This window comes from Doryrhamphus excisus, linkage group LG17 (genome assembly GCF_037039965.1).
Source record: "Doryrhamphus excisus strain RoL-2023G ecotype Guam linkage group LG17, RoL_Dexc_Guam_v1.1, whole genome shotgun sequence".
In the NCBI taxonomy this organism is placed as follows: domain Eukaryota; kingdom Metazoa; phylum Chordata; class Actinopteri; order Syngnathiformes; family Syngnathidae; genus Doryrhamphus; species Doryrhamphus excisus.
In genome coordinates, this window is record NC_136373.1 from 6,033,554 (window position 1) to 6,057,300 (window position 23,747).

General features: G+C 42.5%; 1 protein-coding gene across 2 annotated transcripts in view; it reads left to right on the plus strand.

Annotated features, from left to right (window-relative positions):
* Positions 1 to 23,747, plus strand: part of LOC131137090 (plexin-A1-like) — a 169,909-nt gene that overhangs the window by 138,463 nt on the left and 7,699 nt on the right. The window contains exons 11-28 of one of the 2 annotated variants that reach the window (XM_058084628.2): positions 186 to 282; positions 2,477 to 2,700; positions 4,638 to 4,789; positions 4,865 to 4,985; positions 5,121 to 5,257; positions 8,529 to 8,696; positions 8,809 to 8,902; positions 10,001 to 10,237; positions 10,304 to 10,447; positions 13,279 to 13,513; positions 15,111 to 15,259; positions 18,997 to 19,094; positions 19,547 to 19,705; positions 19,973 to 20,039; positions 21,779 to 21,925; positions 22,825 to 22,984; positions 23,092 to 23,195; positions 23,292 to 23,388. In XM_058084628.2, coding sequence (XP_057940611.2) covers positions 186 to 282; positions 2,477 to 2,700; positions 4,638 to 4,789; positions 4,865 to 4,985; positions 5,121 to 5,257; positions 8,529 to 8,696; positions 8,809 to 8,902; positions 10,001 to 10,237; positions 10,304 to 10,447; positions 13,279 to 13,513; positions 15,111 to 15,259; positions 18,997 to 19,094; positions 19,547 to 19,705; positions 19,973 to 20,039; positions 21,779 to 21,925; positions 22,825 to 22,984; positions 23,092 to 23,195; positions 23,292 to 23,388 — 2,590 coding nt within the window. The remainder of the gene's footprint in view (positions 1 to 185; positions 283 to 2,476; positions 2,701 to 4,637; positions 4,790 to 4,864; positions 4,986 to 5,120; positions 5,258 to 8,528; positions 8,697 to 8,808; positions 8,903 to 10,000; positions 10,238 to 10,303; positions 10,448 to 13,278; positions 13,514 to 15,110; positions 15,260 to 18,996; positions 19,095 to 19,546; positions 19,706 to 19,972; positions 20,040 to 21,778; positions 21,926 to 22,824; positions 22,985 to 23,091; positions 23,196 to 23,291; positions 23,389 to 23,747) is intronic. The other variant, XM_058084630.2, reaches the window with a different exon arrangement.

A 23,747-nucleotide genomic window follows, 5' to 3' on the forward strand; every position in this document is an offset into this window, starting at 1 on the left:
TCTGTTATTTCCTGTGTGTGTGTGTATGTTCATGGAATGTGTGTTTGGGTGACCAGATGTCTGCCACCAACAAACCCGATGTGAATCACTATGTAAATGACATTTCAATTTATTTGGAATCCTTTTTTTTTTTTTCTTGGAATGACCAATTCATGGCACTCTTCCTGTTTTTCTGTGTCTGCTAGTACGACTATGAGGGCGGCGACATCAGCGACCTACCAGTGGATCTGTCCGTGGTATGGAATGGAAACTTTGTCATCGACAATCCCTTTGACATCCAAGGTAGTACAGATTTTGTTTTTGAAGTCTGCGTGTATGAATAATGAAAAAAAAATTATGTTCCTTATTATGTTGGTTTTAGGTGTTAGGAATTGAGTCAGGTTGTGGCAAGGGTGAAGGTTATTCATTCATTCATTCATTTTCTACCGCTTATCCTCACGAGGGTCGCGGGGGTGGTGCTGGAGCCTATTCCAGCTGTCTTCGGGCGAGAGGCGGGGTACACTACACCTTGGATTGGTGGCCAGCCAATCACAGGGCACATATAGACAAACAACCATTCACACTCACATTCATACCTATGGACAATTTGGAGTCGCCAATTAACCTAGCATGTTTTTGGAATGTGGGAGGAAACCGGAGTACCCGGAGAAAACCCACGCATGCACGGAAACTCCACACAGAGATGGCCGAGGTTGGAATTGAACACCGGTCTCCTAGCTGTGAGGTCTCCGTGCTAACCAAGGTCATATGTGGGGTAAAAAAAATATGCTAATTTTCTGCCCTTTTGTATTGAGTTGTGGAGTCCTACAGAGTAACTACACACAATAACCCGCATAGAAAGCTTATGAGATCTTCCAGAACCTGCACCTATTCCTACTGTATTTCCTTGGCTTTCCAGCCAAAACTGGTCTGTTTTAAATTTATTACACCCACCCAAGTTATTGGTTATTGGCCAGGTGGGATTAGGTCAGTTAGGGTAACTGCTTTCTCATTGATTTCACATTACATAAAAATGTAAACATTGGCAGAATCATGCTAAACATGGTGTTTGGATTTATAAAACCACGATTAGTCTCAAAGACGGTAAAAAACTAATAAAATGGTTATCAACAGATACCCCAATTAGCAGAATCGCTAACGATGGGAGCGACCGATGGGTGGATAACGGGTTGATAAATGGCAGGTGACGGCGATGAGAATTGATAAAGACAAAGCAAAAGTGACACAAAGGGAATCCATTTATTATTCAAATGACCGTTTGTGCATGAAGTGGAAAACAATTAAAATATCTTCCCCGAGCGTATTCTATCAGACGGGGGGGGTAAGATAATGAATTCTGATGTCCCAACACACAAGGTAAGTGTGTCACACTGATATTTGCTTCTAATTTGCATATGTGGAGTCAGATTTTACAAATATTCTCCTGGTTTGGTTCTCTTGTTTGCTATCTTTAGATGACAAAGTGCTCATTCTAATCCGCCGTCCTACTCGTTCTGGCTGACCCACTTTGGAAAGAAGTCAGACACGCAGTACATCTTGCAGATTGCTTGCAAATGAGTTGCTTATGGGTCATAACCCAATTCTTCTCCCTGTACTTTTTTTTATTGAAAAACGCCAAAGGTTATTCTAAGATCCGTTAGAAAAGACAACGTCTTTCAAAGCGATGTATTATGTAATTGTTATTGCTTATACAAACCTCATAAAGACTTTCTCCTCATCCTCCCATTACTCCCTGGCCACTCCATCCGCTGTCATTAGTGTATTAAACATCAGAGGCGGGGCATTCTGGCTTTAGCCCAGTTTTGGCCCAGTGTGAAGTGGAGATGTTAATTAAATCATTAATTTGCTTCAGATTAATTAGTGTTATGATACTTTTAAGATAAAGCACGGCTAATCAGATTACGGCAGGCGAGCTATAAAGATGAGGCTGATGCCAACGGATCGGGAAAGAAGCACACTTTGAAGTCTCGCGCTCCCTGTCTGAGATTACAAGGAAGAAGGTCTCGGAAAATATTCAGTTTATATGTACTTTCTTGTGTGTTTTCATATTTTATGTTGTGTGTACTACACATGCACTCAAACGTCGCTTTCTTTCATTTATTTTGCTCCTAATGAGTTTTTCCACTCTGCAGAATAAACGAAATACATTTTTACACAACAAATTATCATTTCCCCCCCTGGCATTAAAAGCATTACCTGTTGAATTAATTTCTGTAATATGTAACCCTTCTGGTTATTATTTGGAGGATTTGTTTTCCATCTGCTTATCCTTGGAAAAATTATATTTATTAAAATATACTTTGCTGTAGGAATCAGCTTTACAGGTTTGAGGATGATTTAAGTTTAATTGTGGAGAGAACTTTCAATGACATTTTCTGTAGTAGACTACATTAGCAGTTAAAATACGCAAGGGTCCGTTTTACCCGACCCAAACATCACTAAACCTCAATTTATGTGTGTCTGCGTTCCTATCCAGCCCACCTGTACAAGTGCAGAGCCCTGCGGGATAGCTGCGGAATGTGTCTGAAGGCCGACCCCAGGTTCGAGTGTGGCTGGTGCGTCCAGGACAGGAAGTGCTCCCTCAGACAGGAATGTACCATCGGAGGGAATTCTCACCTCCCACTGCAGTTGAGTGAAAGCCGAGGTTGGATGCATGCTGCATCTGGAAACAGCCGATGCGCTCACCCTAAAATCACTAAGGTAAGGAAAGTAAATGTGTAAATTTTTTGCGGATGTAATATTTTAAGCTTTTTGTTACTGTTAATATTTAATTAAATCATGTTGATCCTTGATCCATTGGGTTCGAATTGGGCCCTGCAGCACACCTACACCTAGTCATTTTGCAAATTTTGCAAGCAGTTCAGTCTGGCACAGCGCGGCGCACCCACGCCTCCATCCCTCCCATCGGCGCAAATGGCAAAGCGGGAGTAAAGTAGCCGAGTATAATGTTAACCAATCAAATCAACGCCTCTCATTGCCTTTAAATGTGCAGGATTGGACTGTGTAACAGAGGCGCACCACAATGCGCATCATCTGTTCCTTACAGTTACATTAAACACAGCAGCAGGCTAATCCAGGCACCTTGCTTGTTTTCCACCAGAATGCCATCTCTACATTGCCAAATAGGAGAACCTTTGATGGTATATTGACGGTATCTCCGCCTCATCCTCCTTGAAGAAAAAATTAACAGTAAAAAAATAAACGCTACAGCCAGATTGTAAAAAAAAAAAACAGCAACTTTATATTAATTGTTTTTAGTTGTTGTGAATTATGTTTCCAGTGGTGTCCAGTTACCTGCAAAGATCCAAAGGTAACTTTACTGTGATAGGTTATTGCGTCAGCCTCTTCGGTGGAGCCCCCCCCCAATCCCCCACCAGGTCACGAAAGTCTGCTCTTTGCTTGTCCTTCACAGAGAATTAGAGCTGATCTAGTTTAATGTGTTTGTATTAACACACGTACGAGTACATGTCTGGTCCTTGGTGTTGCCCTTGGCATTGAAAGTATATTAGAATTATTACACTGTGTTACATCAAACCACCACTGTGATGTTTATTTGATCTGGATCATTTCTTTTTAAACTGCAGTCCTCTGCACGCTCTTCACATGATTTAGGAGTCATAATAGATGTTGTTCAGGATGGAGTAACGCACAAAGGAATACTTCCCTGTTGAAATCAAACTTTCTGTGTCGGGGGTGGGCAAACTTTTTGACTCGCGGGCTGCATTGATTTAACAAAATTGATGGGAGGCCAGACTCTATATTTTACATGTAAAAGTCCACCTGGAATTATTGTATCTGTAAAAGTGTCATGCACTTTGAGGTCATTTATTTGATGTAAAGTGTGTTATAAATTTATAATAATTTTTATTTTATTTTATTTTATTTTATTTTATTTTATTTTATTTTATTTTATTTTATTTTATTTTATTTTATTTTATTTTATTTTATTTTATTTTATTTTTATTTTATTTTTATTTTGTGTTTGTGTCCCTTTTTGTCAGGAGCACTTTGTCAACAACTGACCACATCAAATAACAAAATTAAATGGATTAAATGAAATACTTTGGAAAAAACGGGCGGGCCGTATTCAAACACTTGGCGGGCCGGATGTGGCCCCCGGGCCGTAGTTTGCCCACCCTTGTTCTGTGTCTTCAAAAAAAAATGCAAATCATTGCTGATGCCAAGGTCTGATAATTGGGAGTTAATGGGCTATGATTGGAACCATATTTGGTAACTTCAACAATGTATTTGACCCTTGACCTCTTATATTATCTCCATGTATTTTAATGAGTGTCTTAAAGCGACACTGCCCTTTTTAATTTCTAAAAAAAAAAAAAAGTCACATTGTGCTGTCAGCTCTGTCAAACACTGCAGGACTACAGGGCGGTGAACAGATTACCCATAATTACCTTGTGATGCTTGTTAGGGATGAGACACGTGTGTGCTTGTTGGTGGCGACCACCGTCTATCCATCACCTTATTTGTTTTGTCACACCACACCTGTCCCCGTTACGCATCATAATCCGCCGTGATAAATCACATTACTGCTTTGGGAAGTGCCATCCAAGTGTTATTTCTTCATCCTTTTGTTCTACTTAAAAACATGAATTACTATTAACTCTCATTGTCTGTTGCAGTTGTTTCCGGACACGGGACCCCGCCAAGGAGGAACCAGGGTGACCGTCGTCGGAGAGAATCTGGGTCTGCACTTCGGAGACATCCAAACGGGTGTCAGGTTAGGCAAGGTGCCCTGTGTCCCCATTGAGGAGGAGTACCTGAGTGCTGAGAGGTAAATTAGAAACTATTGTAGTTTCTGATTGGCTGACTTTCTTACTGATTATATTTTCCACTCTTCCAATGACAGAATAGTGTGTCAGCTGAATGACGCTACAGGATACAGAGTTCAAGAGGCTCAGGTGGAGGTGTGTGTGAGGGACTGTGTCAACGACTACAGAGCGTTGTCCCCTAGGCCCTTCACTTTTGTGGTAAGACACAATAGCACAACATACATAAGTCCTGTGCACAAGCAAGTCCATAAAGGTCCATAAAGGTCCATAAAGGTCCATAAAGGAATGCTTAGGTGAGGTTGGTATGAAAGAATTGTCTCGTCTTTTCTCCAGACGCCGTTCTTCACTCGTATCCAGCCTTCCCAGGGTCCTATTTCGGGAGGCACCCGTGTCACTATCGAGGGGAGCTACCTCAATGCTGGCAGTTCTGTTTCCGTCAGCATCGGACCCCAGCCCTGCCACTTTAAAAAGTAAGTCTGATCACTCTTGCATGTGACTGGTCGCCAGCCAATCACAGGGCACATATAGACAAACAACCATTCACACTCACATTCATGCCTATGGATAATTTGGAGTCGCCGATTAACCCAGCATGTTTGGTGGAATTGAACTCGGGTCTCCGAGCTGTGAGGCCTGCGCGCTAACCACTCAATCACTGTGCAGCCTCAGATTATACTCTTGTATTTATTTAATATTAAGGATGCTCCAATAGATCGCAGCAGGTTAGTATTGCACGATTTACGTAAAAAAACACGCCTTTCAAAGCCCATGACAATCCCTGAACTGGTGGCCAGCCAATCACAGGGCACATATAGACAAACAACCATTCACACTCACATTCATACCTATGGACAATTTGGAGTCGCCAATTAACCTAGCATGTTTTTGGAATGTGGGAGGAAACCGGAGTACCCGGAGAAAACCCACGCATGCACAGGGAGAACATGCAAACTCCACACAGAGATGGCCGAGGGTGGGATTGAAAACGGGTCTCCTAGCTGTGAGGCCTGCACGCTAACCACTTCTTCCCCGTGCAGCTAGTTAGGACTTTTTATCTCATAATTCATACATTTTCTATACCGCTTATCCTCATGAGGGTCATGGGGGGTGCTGGAGCCTATCCCAGCTGTCTTTGGACGAAAGGCGGGGTACACCCTGGACTGGTGGCCAGCCAATCACAGGGCACATATAGACAAACAACCATTCACACTCACATTCATACCTATGGACAATTTGGAGTCGCCAATTAACCTAGCATGTTTTTGGAATGTGGGAGGAAACCGGAGTACCCGGAGAAAACCCACGCATGCACGTGGAGAACATGCAAACTCCACACAGAGATGGCCGAGGGTGGGATTGAACACGGGTCTCCTAGCTGTGAGGCCTGCACGCTAACCACTTCCTCCCCGTGCAGCTAGTTAGGACTTTTTATCTCATAATTCATACATTTTTTATACCGCTTATCCTCATGAGGGTCGTGGGGGGTGCTGGAGCCTATCCCGGCTGTCTTCGGGCGAGAGGCGGGGTACACCCTGGACTGGTGGCCAGCCAATCACAGGGCACATATAGACAAACAACCATTCACACTCACATTCATACCTATGGACAATTTGGATTCGCCAATTAAACTAGCATGTTTTTGGAATGTGGGAGGAAACCGGAATACCGGAAAACCCACGCATGCACGGGGAGAACATGCAAACTCCACACAGAGATGGTCGAAGGTGGGATTGAACTCGGGTCTCCTAGCTGTGAGGTCTGCGCGCTAACCACTCGTCCACCGTGCCGCCCTGGAGATAATGTAATAGCAAATAATCGTATGTAAGTAATAATGTCGTCACCATGAAAGATTTGCTATGCTACTAACAGTGACATTTCGCAGGTGTGAAAATGTTACTCGTCGGTCCGCTTACAGCTGCTTAATCTCAAGCGCAAAAAAAAAAAAAAAAAGCATTCCCAGCTATCACAACAGTTGCGTGCATGTCAAATGCAGGGATAATCTGTGTTGAAGCAACTATGTTCCTGCTAGCTTTGATGTTGCTGCAGTCGCCTCTGCATGGCGGTAAATCCAGCGGATTCCACTTCACCACAACCCTTTCTTATCTTTCAGACCTCAACTGTTTGTGGCATCTTATCAAGGTTGCTGGCTTTTAAAAGGGGTTGCTATGGTGACAAGCGTATGGCATGGTGGAAATTGTCAATATTGTAGCGACTACTCTAAATAGAAGAGTGCGTTTGAATGTCTGCATCTGTATTATGTAGCATAGTCGTATTAACAGCAAATGTTGTGCTTGTCACTTAATGTATCTTATATAATAATAATAATCATAATAATAATAATCATCATCATCAAGATGAAACACTCTTAATGCACAAAGTAATCATTCAAACTTATCTGTTGATATGATGCACACAAAGCAACACTGAGGCGTTCAGGTGCACTCGTAATTTTGAGTGCTCTGTATTAATTGTTTTTCATTTCCATTCACATGCCCCCTATGGCAGTGGTGGGCAAACTGCGGCCTGGGGGCCACATCCGGCCCGCCAAGTGTTTGAATATGGCCCGCCCGTTTCAAAGTATTTAATTTAAACTTAACATACAACCTGGTATCATAGCTAGTTATTATCATAGTTTAAGTAGCTGTTTTGTCAATTTGATCTGGTATTGATTTGGTCTGTTGTTTACAAAGTGTTCCAGAAAAAAGGGACACAAGCACATATAGCAGGTTGCATGACATTTTTACACATACAATAATTCCAGGTGGACTGTTATGTGTAAAAAATATTCTGGCCCCCTGTCTTCGCACCCCTGCCCTATGGCAATTGAACTACCCCTGGGGGTACACATACCCCACTTTGGGAACCGCTGATTTAGTGCATTTTCCTCATAAGCATTGTTACACCCGCAAAGGTAATAACTGCCCACAAACGTACTAAACCACAAACGTAATACAAATCTGCAGCTTTGAATGTAATAATCCCGCAAATGTTATAAATTTCCCACAAACGTAATAAAATTTGCCTACTGCAAACATAATACTGAATTTCATGTAATAGTTATTACATTTGCAGGAAATTATTACATATGTGGGAAAGTGAAAATCTGTAAATGTAATAACTTCCCACAAATGTAATATGAGACAAAATAATGATCTTTGTTGTTGTTGTTTGTTTTTTCTTCTTTTAATGAGGGAGAAGGTGTAGATGTCATTTTGAGGATTTTAACAAGATAATTCTTTTTTTTTTCTTTTTTTTGTGGAATCATTTGAATACATTAAAGGAATCTTTAATTATTAATAAATTATAATTTATTTTAAATTAAACAAGATAACAAAATTGTGACAATTGCAATTGTTTTAATAAAATTTTATTACTATTATCGTTATATTTTATTATTTATTTGCATTATTTCTTCCCCGTATACACACAAAATCACATATACAATATACTGTAACTACAACGCACATGTATGCCCACAAAATTTTTTTAATAATTTCCTGCAAATGTATTACATTTGCAGGAAATTCAGTTTTACGTTTGCAGTGGGCAAATTTTATTACATTTGTGGGAAATGTATTACATTTGCAGGATTATTACATTCAAAGTTGCAGATTTGTATTACGTTATTACATTTGCGGGTGTAACAAGCATAGTTGAGCATTTAAAAATAAAAAACAAGTGGCTACATAGTATTAAAAAATAATATTCAAACATCTGCCAATCTTTATCCACCAAATTTAGGAGGAACGCCCATGAGATTGTGTGTATAACACCGGCTGGCCTGGCACCAGGAAGTACGCCAGTTCTGGTGGACATAGACGACGCTGAGCTCCGAAACCCAGAAGTCAAGTTTAACTATACCGACGACCCAACTGTGATCAAGATTGAACCCGACTGGAGCATTGCCAGGTAAAATTCATCTTTTGATTGTACCTTTATGGTACATTTACATACGTAGATGATTATAAATAAGTGTAGACAAGATCCAAGACAATGTATACATCTTTTCTCCTCTCTGCAGTGGTGGAACTCTGCTTACAGTGAGTGGCACCAATCTGGCAACCATCAGAGAACCAAAGATCAGAGCCAAATACGGTCAAGCTGAGTCTTTTCATGTGAGTATTATTGTCACACGCATTAGTGTAGACTCCGGTCTTAATTTTTCACTGCAATGGGTGACATTTATGCTGCAGTACACGGGAAACTACTTTGAATGGACTATAAATGTTGAATATGAACTAGGTCTAGGCGGTTTGAATTATTGACATTATTCCACATTTTAACAAAAGTTTGAATTATGAATTTTTAAAAAACCACAAGCGAGCACAGGCGGGCTCAGATACCAGCTTATGTTCGACAGGCATTCATTATTTACATTCAAACAAGCATTATGTCACATTTGCACGACGTAGACATGATTTTGCTGCTTTTTTTGCTAAAGGTGTCAGATGGTGTCTTTTTTTTTTTTAAGTTTCTCCCAAACGGCTTTGTTGCAAATGTCACTGTGACACACGGCTGTTTGTCAAGACAAAAAAGTGTGATATGTGAAAGAGGAAATGTTTCGGGTGAATATGGAACAGTGCTGGAGATGCTTTTTCACGGTTTGCTACCATAAAAATAATTTTATTATTATAAAGAGCACGGCTATTATTCATTCATTCATTCATTTTCTACCGCTTGTCCTCACGAGGGTCGCGGGGGGGTGCTGGAGCCTATCGCAGCTGTTTTTAGGCGAGAGGCGGGGTACACCCTGGACTGGTGGCCAGCCAAATCACAGGGCACATATAGACAAACAACCATTCACACTCACATTCATACCTATGGACAATTTGGAGTCGCTAATTAACCTAGCATGTTTTTGGAATGTGGGAGGAAACCGGAGTACCCGGAGAAAACTCCGGAACATGCAAACTCCACACAGAGATGGGATTGAACTCGGGTCTCCTAGCTGTGAGGTCTCCACGCTAACCACTCGTCCGCCGTGCAGCCCGGGTGAAGGTTATATGTGGGGTTAAAAATGTGCAAATTTTTTGGCCCTTTTGTATTGAGTTGTGGAGTCCTATAGAGCAGTTACACACAATAACCCGCACAGAAAGCTTATTGAACCCTGGTGTCCTTGTTGTGAGCTCTGTGCGCTAACCACTCGACCGCCGTGCCGCCCTCACGGCTATTATGTAGACCAATAATAACCTCCTTGTTTTGTCGTTTTTCAGACCTGTACCGTATACAACAACACAGTGATGGTCTGCCTCGCTCCATCCGTGGCCGAGTCCGAGCTGGGCTTTTCCGAAAGCGGCACAGGTCCGGATGAGATTGGATTTTACATGGACAATGTGAACGCTTTGGTGGTGGTCAACGAGACTTTCAGTTACTATCCCGATCCGGTGTTTGAACCGCTCAGTTCAAACGGGATACTGGAGCTCAAGCCAACATCTCCGCTGATACTCAAGGTCAATATCCAAATCAAAGTATTAACTTTAAAATATGCTTATTATTGTTTCATTGTGTGTGTTTAGGGTCGGAATCTGATCCCGGCCGCTCCAGGTAACAGTCGTCTGAACTACACGGTGCTGATTGGGGAAACACCCTGCATCCTGACCTTGTCTGAGAGCCAGCTGCTGTGCGAGTGGCCCAACCTCACCGGACAACATAAAGTCACAGTCAGTGAACGTCTCTTCATATTCCTTTACCGCCGTCATGCAATTACATCATATGAGATTCCAGATCAGTGAATAGTGGCTTTTTTGTGACGACGCCGCCACAGAAGTGACGGAAAGGGAAGTTATATATGATATATGTGATATACGAAAGCAATACACACATTTCTGTCCTGGCTTATAAGTACAATATGCCTTGTAGTGGACTCGACACAAAACTGTATTTTCAAGATGTTTCTGTATTTCATGGCTGACTATGGCCTAAGAGTAGTCACAAAACGCCTACTTTTATGGCCTAAATTAAGCATTTTCAAGCTTAAAAATGTTCTAAATGAAGTAAAATACAACTACAATACTGTATACTGTAGTACCTGCCAGTTTAAATGTCCTCACAATTACACAATAATAATAACAATAATCATTGTCATCATAATCATAACAACACATGCTACTACTCAACTCCAAAAATCTCGATGTCACTTGTTGTCAACACGTCCAGAAGACATTTATTGAAACCCACAAGTCTTATTTATGTCTTATAGTTAATTTTTAATCTGATTATATATAAAATATTGGTAATATGAGTGTAAAGGTGACTGTAGGGGTGTTACGTCATGTCTAGGGGGCTCTAATGCTGTGTTATTTGTGGTGGAGCTGTCTAGTGCTGAACCCCACAGGCAGCATGAAATAAAGGTTCTTTAGTTCCACATAGGGCTGCTCGGCGGTCGAGTGGTTAGCAGACCACAGAGCTAGGAGACCCGGGTTCAACCCCACTCTCGGCTAAATCTGTTTGGAGTTTGCATGTTCTCCCCGTGCATGCAGGGATTTTCTCCGGGTACTCCGGTTTCCTCCCACATTCCAAAAACATGCTAGGTTAATTGGAGACTCCAAATTGTCCATAGGTATGAATGTGAGTGTGAATGGTTGTTTGTCTATATGTGCCCTGTGATTGGCTGGCCACCAGTCCAAGGTGTACCCCGCCTCTCGCCCGAAGACAGCTGGGGTAGGCTCCAGCACCCCCGCGACCCTCATGAGGATAACCGTTAGAAAATGAATGAATGAATAATTCCACATGCAAGCATTCACAGTTGTGCAGAAAACAAACAGAAAGAGAGAGAGAAAAATGCTTTGCTATATTTTATGTAACATCCGTATTCTACATGGGGACCACTGTGTCCTCTATTCTTCATCTGTCTCCCAAAGTCACACCAGGCATGCCCAAAATGACCTTATTCATGTTTTTGCATTTAGAAATATCCCCATCTGACAATTTCAGAACATAATGTCACTCTAACCTTGCTGTTGAATGTATGTGAATACCCCCCCTCCCCTCACACACACACACACACACACAACAATTTCCTCATGACAGATCCAGGTTACACTCCAGTGAGCCCACACACCGAGGCGGCTGTTAAATATATAACGCTTAATTAACATGTTTAACAACACAGGGTCTGTGCTAGCTTGTTGCTGGGAAAAAAGAGAAGCAGCGGAGAAAAAAATAACACATGACTTCACACCAAAGAAGAAAAATGCGGCACTATAAGGCGGTGCTATGAGGTTAATCTGTTAGGGCTCGTTTCATCAACCGTGCATGCATCAGCAGTTGTTTGCTGCGAGTGCTGCTAATTGTTAAAGGGATAGATCAGATTTTTTAACAAGTTCTCACAGCCAGGAGACCCGGGTTCAATCCCACCCTCGGCCATCTCTGGATAAGCGGTAGAAAATGAATGAATGAATGACGTTTAATGTGCTGTATGCATGCAACACATGGCGTGTGTCATCTACATTTAGGGTGCATTCATACTTGTCATGTTTTCTGGATCACGAACCAAACCCTGGTGTGCACCAAACACGTGGACCGCGGTCTCGGGACGAAAATACTAGAGTGAACACTAAATAGTGACGGTGGAGGTTCTGAGTTGTCGTAGGTTATGGGCCCAATAGTAGATATTATGATTATTAGTGCTGCACGGTGGTCGAGTGGTTAGCGAGTAGGCCACGCAGTTAGGATACCCAAGTTTGATTCCACCTGTGTTAATTTTCTCCGGGTACTCCGGTTTCCTCCCACAATCCAAAAACATGCTAGGTTAATTGGTGACTCCAAATTGTCCATAGGTATGAATGTGAGTGTGAATGGTTGTTTGTCTATATGTGCCCTGTGATTGGCTGGTGACCAGTCCAGGTCGCCCAAAGACAGCTGGGATAGGCTCCAGCACCCCCCGCGACCATCGTCTTTCCAACTTCTGTCCAACCGACACAAGAGAACAAGATTAAGATCAATAATGAGACTGAGCAACTTGTGAGATCTTCATCAATAATGCCCCTAAGCATCTTCAGCTCCAGGCTAAAAGAACCCTTCAAAACCTTCCTGAAGAGTGTTGACAGTAGTCAAGGTGATATAAGGCTCCGCCAGTACAGGCCTGTCAGTAAAGGGCCTCCAGTATGACTACTGAGGAGATTAAAATTTCATGATTCTTGAGGCAGAAATTGGGTCAACTGACTTTCTCTTTCATCAGACCACCAACTTTGGATCTCCATAGACCAGCCATACAGTATTTTCCCCCAACCATCTGCTACTGGGCAATGGATTGGTGCCTAGTATTTGTTTTTGTATCTCTGGAGCCCAATCTAAAGAGAAACGGGGGAGAAAAGTAAATCATTTGCAATTTCCGTCTCCCTAAAGATCCCGTGAGAAGAACCCTTAAGCTTCATCTTTGATAAAACAGCCCTGCGGTGAACAAGCGCATCACGCTATAAATAAAACAGCGAGTCACAAGAAGTTCTGTGTACATTACAATCATTAAAATATGCTCTTTGTGTGTTTTCAGATCCGAGCCGGGGGGTTTGAGTACTCCCCCGGTACTCTCCACATTTACTCGGATAGCTTGCTAACTCTGCCTGCCATCATCGGGATCGGAGGGGGTGGCGGGATGCTCATGCTGGTCATCATCGCTGTCTTGATAGCTTATAAGAGGAAGTCCAGAGACGCAGACCGAACCCTGAAGCGTCTTCAGCTGCAGATGGACAACCTGGAGTCCAGAGTAGCCCTGGAATGTAAAGAAGGTATGACATAAGATGGTAAAGGTAGTCGGGAGATGGGTAGAACAACAAAAAAGTGGTGTCAATATGACTCAACTTACTTGATGGCTCAATTTTCGAAATTAATAAGCACTGCTGAAACCAAAAAGTAATTTCAAACATAGTAACACCCTTTAAAGAAACAACCCAAAACATTCCGATCAATGACATACTCTTCCCGTCAATGGGAAAACCCAGTCTATGCTCTTATTCCCACAGCCTAAAGAGCCCATGCTGCCGTCTGCTCTTCCAGCTGGCCTTTAGACATGCAAAGTGTGTGTAGGCGGCGTAACAGATAAAAGAGGCGGTCTTGAGGGTGTGGGCGAGACGTACAGTTCAATCATCCCTTGTCATTGCTGGAAGCAGACATCCCAACATTTGACTATGAACTATGGAAACTAGCATATGAGCAGTCATGAATAATTATGTTCATGTTATAGACGACTAAAGCTTAAAGAAGAGAATAGGTTTTAAAATTCAGTGTATCATTAATTATTACATTTGTTGGCAGACAGAATGTGTAACGGTCATTTGTCTCCCACTGGGAATTTATGTATACTAAGCAACCGTGCATATGGATCACTGCTCTGATTAGATAGCATAATTATTGCACAGGTGGGCCTTAGGTTGGGTATTGGTATTTTTAATGCACATTAAGATACCGGGACAAGATTCCGAAGTCCATTTTTGCCGTCATTCATCCACGACCCTCACCTAGTGTTACAGCATGATAATGCACGGCCCCGTGTTGCAAAGATATAGGCCCACATTCTGGAAGCAACACAATTTGAAAGAACCCCAGTTCTATCGAGCATATTTGGGATGCTCTGGATCAAAGTAAACCGTACATTTTTATGGCCTTTTATTTTGGCCAACCTGAGGCACATCAGTGATAATCATGCTGTTGATATGTCACACCTGTGATGCTGATAAATTATGAATTACAGATGATCACTAACACATTTACACAGATTTGTGTACAATATTTTGTATCTTGGTAATAGTCATGGTTTTATTTCATTTGAACATGCATCAGATTCCAATTGAGTGCATCCCATAATCAGTTCACAGTTCCACATGTCCAAAAGGAGTAGGAAGAAGCAAAGCTTATTAAATCCTACCCCTCCATCTGGTACTTTTACAATCAGTAACTGTTACATTTGTTCACTTCCTGCTTTCCTAATATAGTTTAAGTTTTTTTTTTTTTTTACTTTATTTTACTTTTATTTAATTTTTTGTACCGAACGATGTACGGTACAAACCGAAGTACGAGGTACAATGACATAATGTGTACCATATAGTGATATATATAGCACATCATGACTGGTTCAAGACTCTTCATCCTTGTATTTAGCAAACATCAACTGCTTGTATTGTTTCTTGAATTGGCTCATCGTTGTGCATTGTTTGACTTCCTTACTCAATCCATTCCATAGTTTGATTCCACATACTGAAATGCTATGGCTTTTTAACGTAGTCCTAGCACATAAGTGTTTCAAATTTAGTTCTTCCCTGTCACACTATCTTAGTGTTGTTAGGAGCTAAAGTTGATTGCTGGTGTTGTATTTGTTTTCTTTGATAGCTTTTGCTGAACTACAGACAGACATCCACGAGCTCACCCAAGAACTGGATGGAGCCGGAATTCCTTTCCTGGACTATCGGACATACGCAATGAGGGTCCTATTCCCGGGAATCGAGGACCATCCTGTGCTCAAGGAGATGGAGGTACGGGTCAGTACACCACCATCCCATCTTCAAACTAAAACATGCTAAGTGGTAATATAGCTATAAATAGTAGCTACGACACTATTCATTCATTTTTGACCACTTATCCTCACGAGGGTCAGGGGCGTGCTGGAGCCTATCCCAGCTGTCTTCGGGCGAGAGGTGGGGTATACTCTGGACTGGTCACCAGCCAATCACAGGGCACATATAGACAAACAACCATTCACACTCACATTCATACCTATGGACAATTTGGAGTCGCCTATTAACCTAGCATGTTTTTACCCGGAGTACCCGGAAAAACCCGCAAATGCACGGGGAGAACATGCAAACTCCACACAGAGATGGCCGAGGGTGGGATTGAACTCGGGTCTCCTAACTGTGAGGTCTGCGCGCTAACCACTTGTCCGCCGTGCAGCCCCACTTTTTTGTTTCTTTACTTTATTTGCCTTTTATTTAACCTGCAAATGTGTCAGATCATTTTGCATGACCCTGTATAAGGAAGTCCGCCCCACTGTGACATCACAAAGGAACGGTTTAACCACGCCTTTTGAAACAGAGCGTTTTGAGCCATCCCAAATTTCTTTCAGGACTCACTTCCAAATATGCAAACCTCATTATCTGAAACTTACAGAGGGTGGAATCGAACTCAGATCTCCTAGCTGTGTGGCATCCACGCTAACCACTCATCCACCATGCAGCCGGCTACAACACTAATAAACAAACATTACATTTGCAACATGTGGAACAATCATGATAAAAAAATGTAAAAAAAAAATTGGTTTTTAGACTGTATTGACTAGTATTGTAGTAGTAGTACTATACTGTACTAGTACTATATTGACTATTGGCTGACTATAACATGCAACTACCTTCGCAGCAAGAGATAGTGTTGCACTCCAACACATTTTATTGCTTCATTTATTTAGTGAATGAATTGTGCCTGGAGTCTGCAATCAGTGCTATCATGAAGATTTAGACTGTGCTGCTGCTTCATCAACATTGATTGGACCGCTGACTTTTAGAGTTAGTTAGTTTGACCTTTTTTCCACTTAAGTGCTAATGTTAAGAGGAGGGAAAGATACTCCTGTTTTGCTTACAAGGCATTGGTGCCTTTGTTAACATTGTATTTATTAGATGTCACAGTATTATTGTTAAATACAGTTCCACTCCAGTCCTGCAGGTGGCAGTCTTTTGTGTTTTTTGAATGCTTAACACTGGTATATCACCCAGACCAAAGACAGCTGGGATAGGCTCCAGCATGAGTGTGACCCTCGTGAGGATAAGTGGTACAGAAAATATATGAATAATGAGATAAAAAGTCCTAATTAGCTGCACAGTGTACGAGTGGTTAGCGCACAGGCCTCACATCTAGGAGACCCAAGTTCGATTCCACCCTCAGCCATCTCTGTGTGGAGTTTGCATGTTTTCCCCGTGCATGCATGGGTTTTCTCCGGGTACTCCGGGTTTTCTCCCACATTCCAAAAACATGCTAGGTTAATTAGCGACTCCAAATTGTCCATAGGTATGAATGTGAGTGTGAATGGTTGTTTGTCTATATGTGCCCTGTGATTGGCTGGCGACCAGTCCAGGGTGTACCCCGCCTCTCACCCGAAGACAGCTGGGATAGGCTCCAGCACCCCTGCGACCCTCGTGAGAATAAGCAGTATAGAAAATGTCTGAATGAGATAAAAAGTCCTAACTAGCTGCACAGTGGTCGAGTGGTTAGCCCGCAGGCCTCACAGATAGGAGACCCGAGTTCGATTCCACCCTCATGCGTGGGTTTTTTCCGGGTACTCCATAGGTATGAATGTGAGTGTGAATGGTTGTTTGTCTATATGTGACCTGTGATTGGCTGGTCACCAGTCCAGGGTGTACCCCGCCTCTTGCCCAGACAGCTGGGATAGGCTCCAGTACCCCCCTGTGACCCTTGTGAGGATAAGCGGTAGAAAATGAATGTTGGTGGTTTCTGAAATCAGTCCAATTGCGACCATAATATTGTGCTTCACTTTTTGGTTTGATTTCCTGCAAAATTTCCTGTGAAAACACCTAACTTAGGGTTACTGATGTCAGACCAAATAGTCACTGTCGGTATCGAGTGTGACATCAAACGTGAGCTTTGTGATTGAGAGTAGTGAAGGATACAATTACTGAATGGATGAGAAATATAACAAAACATTTTGTACAAAAGCGGAGCCTAGAATGAGCTGCTGTGAACAACTGTCAGCATCTATGGATTCAGTCTGACAGTTCGCTAAGTCCCTCGGCGCTTTCATGCCAATGCAGACCTGGACCTATTAAGGAATGGTGTAGACTTCTTTGCTTCTGTACTGTATTTCCCATTGGGTTATTAATGTGGAAACTAATGCTATTAGCGTTATTACTGTGTGACGTAGCCTTCCCATAAGAGCTACACAACTATATACACACACTATATTGACACAGTGATACACAAACCCTTCCTCAGTCCAGCTAGGAATCTCATTTAGAGATTAAAGACTCGGACACTTCATTATAGTACATTGCAGGAGACGATGCGATGCCAAAAGGATGACGACACAGAGCTATTAAAACAGGAGAAGGAGGCGGGGCTAGTGGCAGATTGACTGACGGGTGTCTTTAGGGCGTTGGGTGTGTTGTGCATGAGTGCTGACAGGTGCATGCCAGCGGGACGAGTGAGCGAGCATGTCACACACAAACACGTACAATCACGATATGCCTCGATGCTTTGGCACTTCTTGGCTCATCTTTTTTTTTTTTGCCTTTTCTCACTGGACGTTAACGTGGTTGTTGATGCAGAAAGAGGTGTTTTAAAGTAGTGTCGCCATTTTCGACCAAGAAGCTGCCACTTTGTTTTTGGTATATTCCGTTTAGATTAGATCAATTTATTCACAGCATTTATGTTTTATGTTGTTTTTATTTTTTTATGGACATTTTTAATGTGAATAAATCTTTATTTTATTAGAATTACAAAAATACAAGCACAACATCGTAAAGAGGGTGGCACGGTGGTCGAGTGGTTAGCGCACAGATCTCACAGCTAGGAGACCAGGGTTCGATTCCACCCTCGGCCATCTCTGTGTGGAGTTTGCATGTTCTCCCCGTGGGTTTTCTCCGTTTTCCTCCCACATTCCAAAAACATGCTAGGTTAATTGGCGACTCCAAATTGTCCATAGGTATGAATGTGAGTGTGAATGGTTGTTTGTCTATATGTGCCCTGTGATTGGCTGGCCACCAGTCCAGAATGTACCCCATCTCTCGCCCAAAGACAGCTGGGATAGGCTCCAGCAACCCCCGCGACCCTAGTGAGGAAAAGCGGTAGAAAATAAATGAATGAACATCCTAAAGGAATTGCACTGATGTAGACAAGTCAAAGTTGCCTTGCTCAAGAGCACCTAAACTAGCATATCATATTCCAAGTTAAGTGTGTCTAAAAGCACCTGACTGTCAAAGTATGTCCAACTTTTCCTTAACTCTGGTGACAACAATTATTTTCTTGTCAATAGTCTAACCGGAGCCAGACAGCGGCAATTATGTCAAATTATCTGCTCAAATCATTTTTGTGAAGGACAAAAAAAAAAAACGCTGCAAAATATTTACCATCTTTAAAAAAAAAGTGTGTATTGAACATTTCTTGCATTTAGATTTGATTACATGATGATTTACCTACGGTAAAATGACATTTTGTGTGTACAAATTGCTATTATTACTGCTGTGATTCATATTCTGTCTTCTCTCTTCAGGTGCAGGCAAACGTGGAAAAAGCTCTAACGTTGTTTGGCCAATTGCTGACAAAGAAGCACTTCCTGTTGACGTTCATAAGAACTCTGGAGGCACAGAGGTTGGTTTACTTCACTTTTTTTTTTTTTTTTACCTATTTTTGTTTTTTTGTATGTTGTTATTATTATGGTTATTGTGTGCAGTGTTAGTACTGATACTGTAGAGACTATTATTATTATATACAACATTTATCAATAGAGTGAAACCTGAATTATGCTTTAATTAATATCTACGTCATTGACAACACATGAAGGGCATATAAATGCAATCATAAAAATATTACATATCATTACCCTATTAACATACTGGGGCTCTAATTTTGTAGACCAAGCGCAGGCACGGCGCACCCACGCCCGCGTCCCTCCCACCGATGCAAGTGGCAAAGAGGGAGGAGAGAGATTAATATTTAAATTTACTACACTGACTCAAATTACTTAAAATGATGGCATGAAAAAAAAAAGTATTTGTAAAATTATGTAAATGTAACAGTCAACACTTGAAATGTCTTTCCAGGTCGTTTTCAATGCGGGACCGGGGCAACGTGGCGTCTCTGATCATGACGGCCCTGCAGGGGGAGATGGAGTATGCCACAGGAGTCCTGAAACAGCTTCTGTCTGACCTCATCGACAGAAACTTGGAGAGTAAAAACCATCCCAAGCTGCTTCTCAGGAGGTGAGGGATTAGCAAGATTTCATGCTGAAATCTGCAGAGATGTAATTATGTATGTATATGGAGAACACTAGGCACAGATGTCACTGAAAAGTGTGTGTTTATAACATTAACAGTTTGCATATACAGCATCAGAAACAACTAGAAAGTGTTAGTGGGATACATTGTTGTCTTCTATAAGCATGCATTTGTATTTACATGATATGTAAATGATGATGTTATTACTCATAAGACTTTTTCGCTGATTTATTCTAATTGTCCCTATAACAGAACGGAGTCGGTTGCTGAGAAAATGCTGACTAACTGGTTTACATTCCTCTTGTATAAGTTTCTCAAGGTAAGATGATCAATATTTTATGTAATACATTTTGTTACATCATTACGATGTGTCATTATGTGTCAAGGATAGAGCAGGTCGGAGCTGGCGAGGTTTCAGCGCACCTTTGGCGCACCGTTTTGTTACGAAAATGTCACTGTGGCAAAATGAAAATGTGGACACCTTTGCTGGAGCGCCGCCATGGCTATATCGGCGCAACCCTGTCTACCAATTTGGCTGCGCATCATGGTGCGCTGGGCCAAATTAACCACTCTGTGGGCTGCGCCGTACTCCGCCACAAAATTAGAGACTAAAGTGACGTTGGGGGGTTCAGATTTTATTCCAGTTTGACACTTTGGCAATCGATGCATGAATGTCAAGTTTCTTTGTATTCTATAACACAACAAAAATGAGCTTTTAATTTCCTCATCACCTTTAGGCCCTCCCAATGTGTCATTTCATGCTTCTACAGAGCCCACAGTAAATGTGTTTGAGGCAAGGATAGACCAGGTCGGAGCTGGCGAGCTTTCAGCGCACCTTTGGCGCACCGTTTTGTTATGAAATTGTCACTGCGGCAAGATGAAAATGTGGACACCTCTGCTGGAGCGCCGCCACGGCTATCTCGGCGCAACCCAGTCTACTAATTAGGATGCGCACCGTGGTGCGCTGGGCCAAATTAACCACTCTGTGGGCTGCGTCGTACTCCGCCACGTAATTCGAGCCTAAAGTGACGTCGGGGGATTCAGATTTTATTCCAGTCTGACACTTTGGCAATCGATGCATGAATGTCAAGTTTCTTTGTATTCTATAACACAACAAAAATTAGCTTTTAATTTCCTCATCACCTTTAGGCCCTCCCAATGTGTCATTTCATGCTTCTACAGAGCCCACAGTAAATGTGTGTGAGGCAAGTATAGACCAGGTCGGAGCTGGCGAGCTTTCAGCGCACCTTTGGCGCACCGTTTTGTTGCTAAATTGTCGCTGCGCCAAAATGAAAATGTGGACACCTCCACTGGAGCGCCGTCATGGCTATATCGGCACAACCCAGTCTACCAATTTGACTGCGCATCGTGGTGCGCTGGGCCAAATTAACCACTCTGTGGGCTGCGCCGTACTCCGCCACGATTTTATTCCAGTCTGACACTACGGCAATCGATACCACAGTGTTTGATCTATCATTTAAACTTTTCTTGCATCTTTGTTTACATCATTTGCCTAGCTAGGTAGCTCGAGTTATCCGCTTAGCTTCTTTTCTTCTGACTCTTTTTACCTTAGTGAAACTTCTTTTTTCAACAAACAAGCAAAGAAGTTAGTTCAGAGCTTGTTTTTGACCTGAATATCATGTTCATCGGGTATGTGGAGCGTCATTTGACAATTATTTTGAGGCTGGAGCCTATCCCAGCTGTCTTCGAGGAGAGGCGGGGTACACCCTGGACTGCTCGCCAGCCAATCACAGGGCACATATCGATAAACAGTCATTCACATTCACATTCATGTTACACCAAAACATGCATTTAGGTGTGTATCAAATAGTACAAAAATAGAGGCAAAAAAAAACCTGCCCACAGTTAATTACCTATTTGCCAGGTAATTATTTGGCCCATGGGATTGTGTAACGGTAGCCCTGACCAATAGCACTCAAAATAAGTTCTCTGTTTTTTTTCCCTCTGACTTGTACTTGAAGGTTACATCCATGAACGAGTGTGGTATTCTACTATTAAAGCTCTCATTCTCTTTACCTGTGTCCTCCCCTTGACCAGGAGTGCGCTGGCGAGCCTCTTTTCATGCTCCACTGTGCCATCAAGCAGCAGATGGAGAAAGGACCCATCGACGCCATCACAGGAGAGGCGCGCTATTCTCTGAGCGAGGACAAGCTCATCAGGCAGCAGATTGACTACAAAACGCTGGTCAGTAAACTTAATGTGCCCTTCTGCTTTGGGGGCCTTCAGGCACCGCCGTTACTCCATAGAAACAGTAGAACCGTGGGAACCATTGTTTACTCAATGGGTAATTAGTTGGTGGTGGAATGTTTGGAGTGGAGTATATGAAATATTAGGCCTCGACCTTTACTTTCACAATCATTCATTCATTTATTTTTTACCGCTTATCCTCACAAGGGTTGCGGGGGTACTGGAGCCTATCCCAGCTGTCTGGGCGAGAGGCGGGGTACACCCTGGACTGGTGGCCAGCCAATCACAGGGCACATATAGACAAACAACCATTCACACTCACATTCATACCTATGGGCAATTTGGATTAATCAATTAAACTAGCATGTTTTTTGGAATGTGGGAGGAAACCGGAGTACCCGGAGAAAACCCACACACAAACAAGCGTAGAATCGAACCCATATGCCGATACTGTGCTTTTTCATGGAACTCGGCCCAGACTGACTCTTTACCGTTTAAACTCTTTACCGTTTAAACTCTTTACCGTTTATCCTCACGAAGGTGGCAAGGGCTGCTGGAGCCTATCCCAGCTGTCTTCGAGCGAGAGGCGGGGTACACCCTGGACTGGTGGCCAGCCAATCACAGGGCACATATAGACAAACAACCATTCACACTCACATTCATACCTATGGACAATTTGGAGTCGCCAATTAACCTCGCATGTTTTTGGAATGTGGGAGGAAGCCGGCGTACCCGGAGGCCTGTGTGCTAACCACTGAACCACCATGCAGCCCTTGTTTTTTCATTTATTCATTAAATTAATCATTAAAATGTTATTACTAAGCATGCAAATTTTCGTAATTTCCGATTTTATCCACTGATGTTATCTAAAATGCATCCTTTGTTTCCTCTGTCAGACGTTGCACTGCGTGAACCCCGAGAACGAGAACGCCATGGAGGTGACGGTGAAGTGTCTAAACTGTGACACCGTCACTCAGGTCAAAGAGAAACTCCTAGATGCTGTCTACAAGGGCAGCCCCTACTCACTCAGGCCCAAGGCTTGTGACATGGACCTCGGTAAGGCATGGGATCAGTTTTCTCACCAAGACCCGACCTCAGAAATACCATTCGATAATTACTGGTCTATTGAAGAAATCCATATTCTTTTATTTTCTAAACTGAAGAATGGCGTCAAGGTCGAATGGCCCGCATCATTCTGCAGGACGAAGATGTCACGACAAAGATAGACAACGACTGGAAAAGACTCAACACGTTGGCTCACTATCAGGTACGCTAATGCATAAAAGTCAGGTTTTGCACTGAAGATGCGGTGTCATAATGTTTTTTTTTTGTTTTTTTTTTGGGACTTTCATTTAATGTGCAGGTTACAGATGGCTCAGTGATTGCTCTGGTGCCAAAGCAGAACTCTGCCTATAACATCTCCAATTCATCCACCTTCACGAAGAGCCTCAGTAGATACGGTATACTCGCCTTCTTATCACGTTGATCCCCATCTCTCACTGCGGCCCATCTCTGTGTTTATGATGGCTGCAATCATAGCTTCCATTCTTCTTTTTCTCTCTCTCTCTCTCACTCCCAATGGCAGTCCTTTTTATCCAGCGCCATCGCCTCAGGCCAAGGCTGTTTAATGGCTATTTCCAAGCAGTCTGTAAATGAGAGGCATAAAAGAAGACTTTAGCTGACAAAGAAAAGGAGGCAAGAGAGGCAGTCAGTCAGTAGCCCACGTATACATGGACCCAAATATTCCAATTCCATTCGGGTTATTTGCTCAAACAGAAAGAATGTAACCTTTGTATACACCTCATTCCGAAAGAAAAGT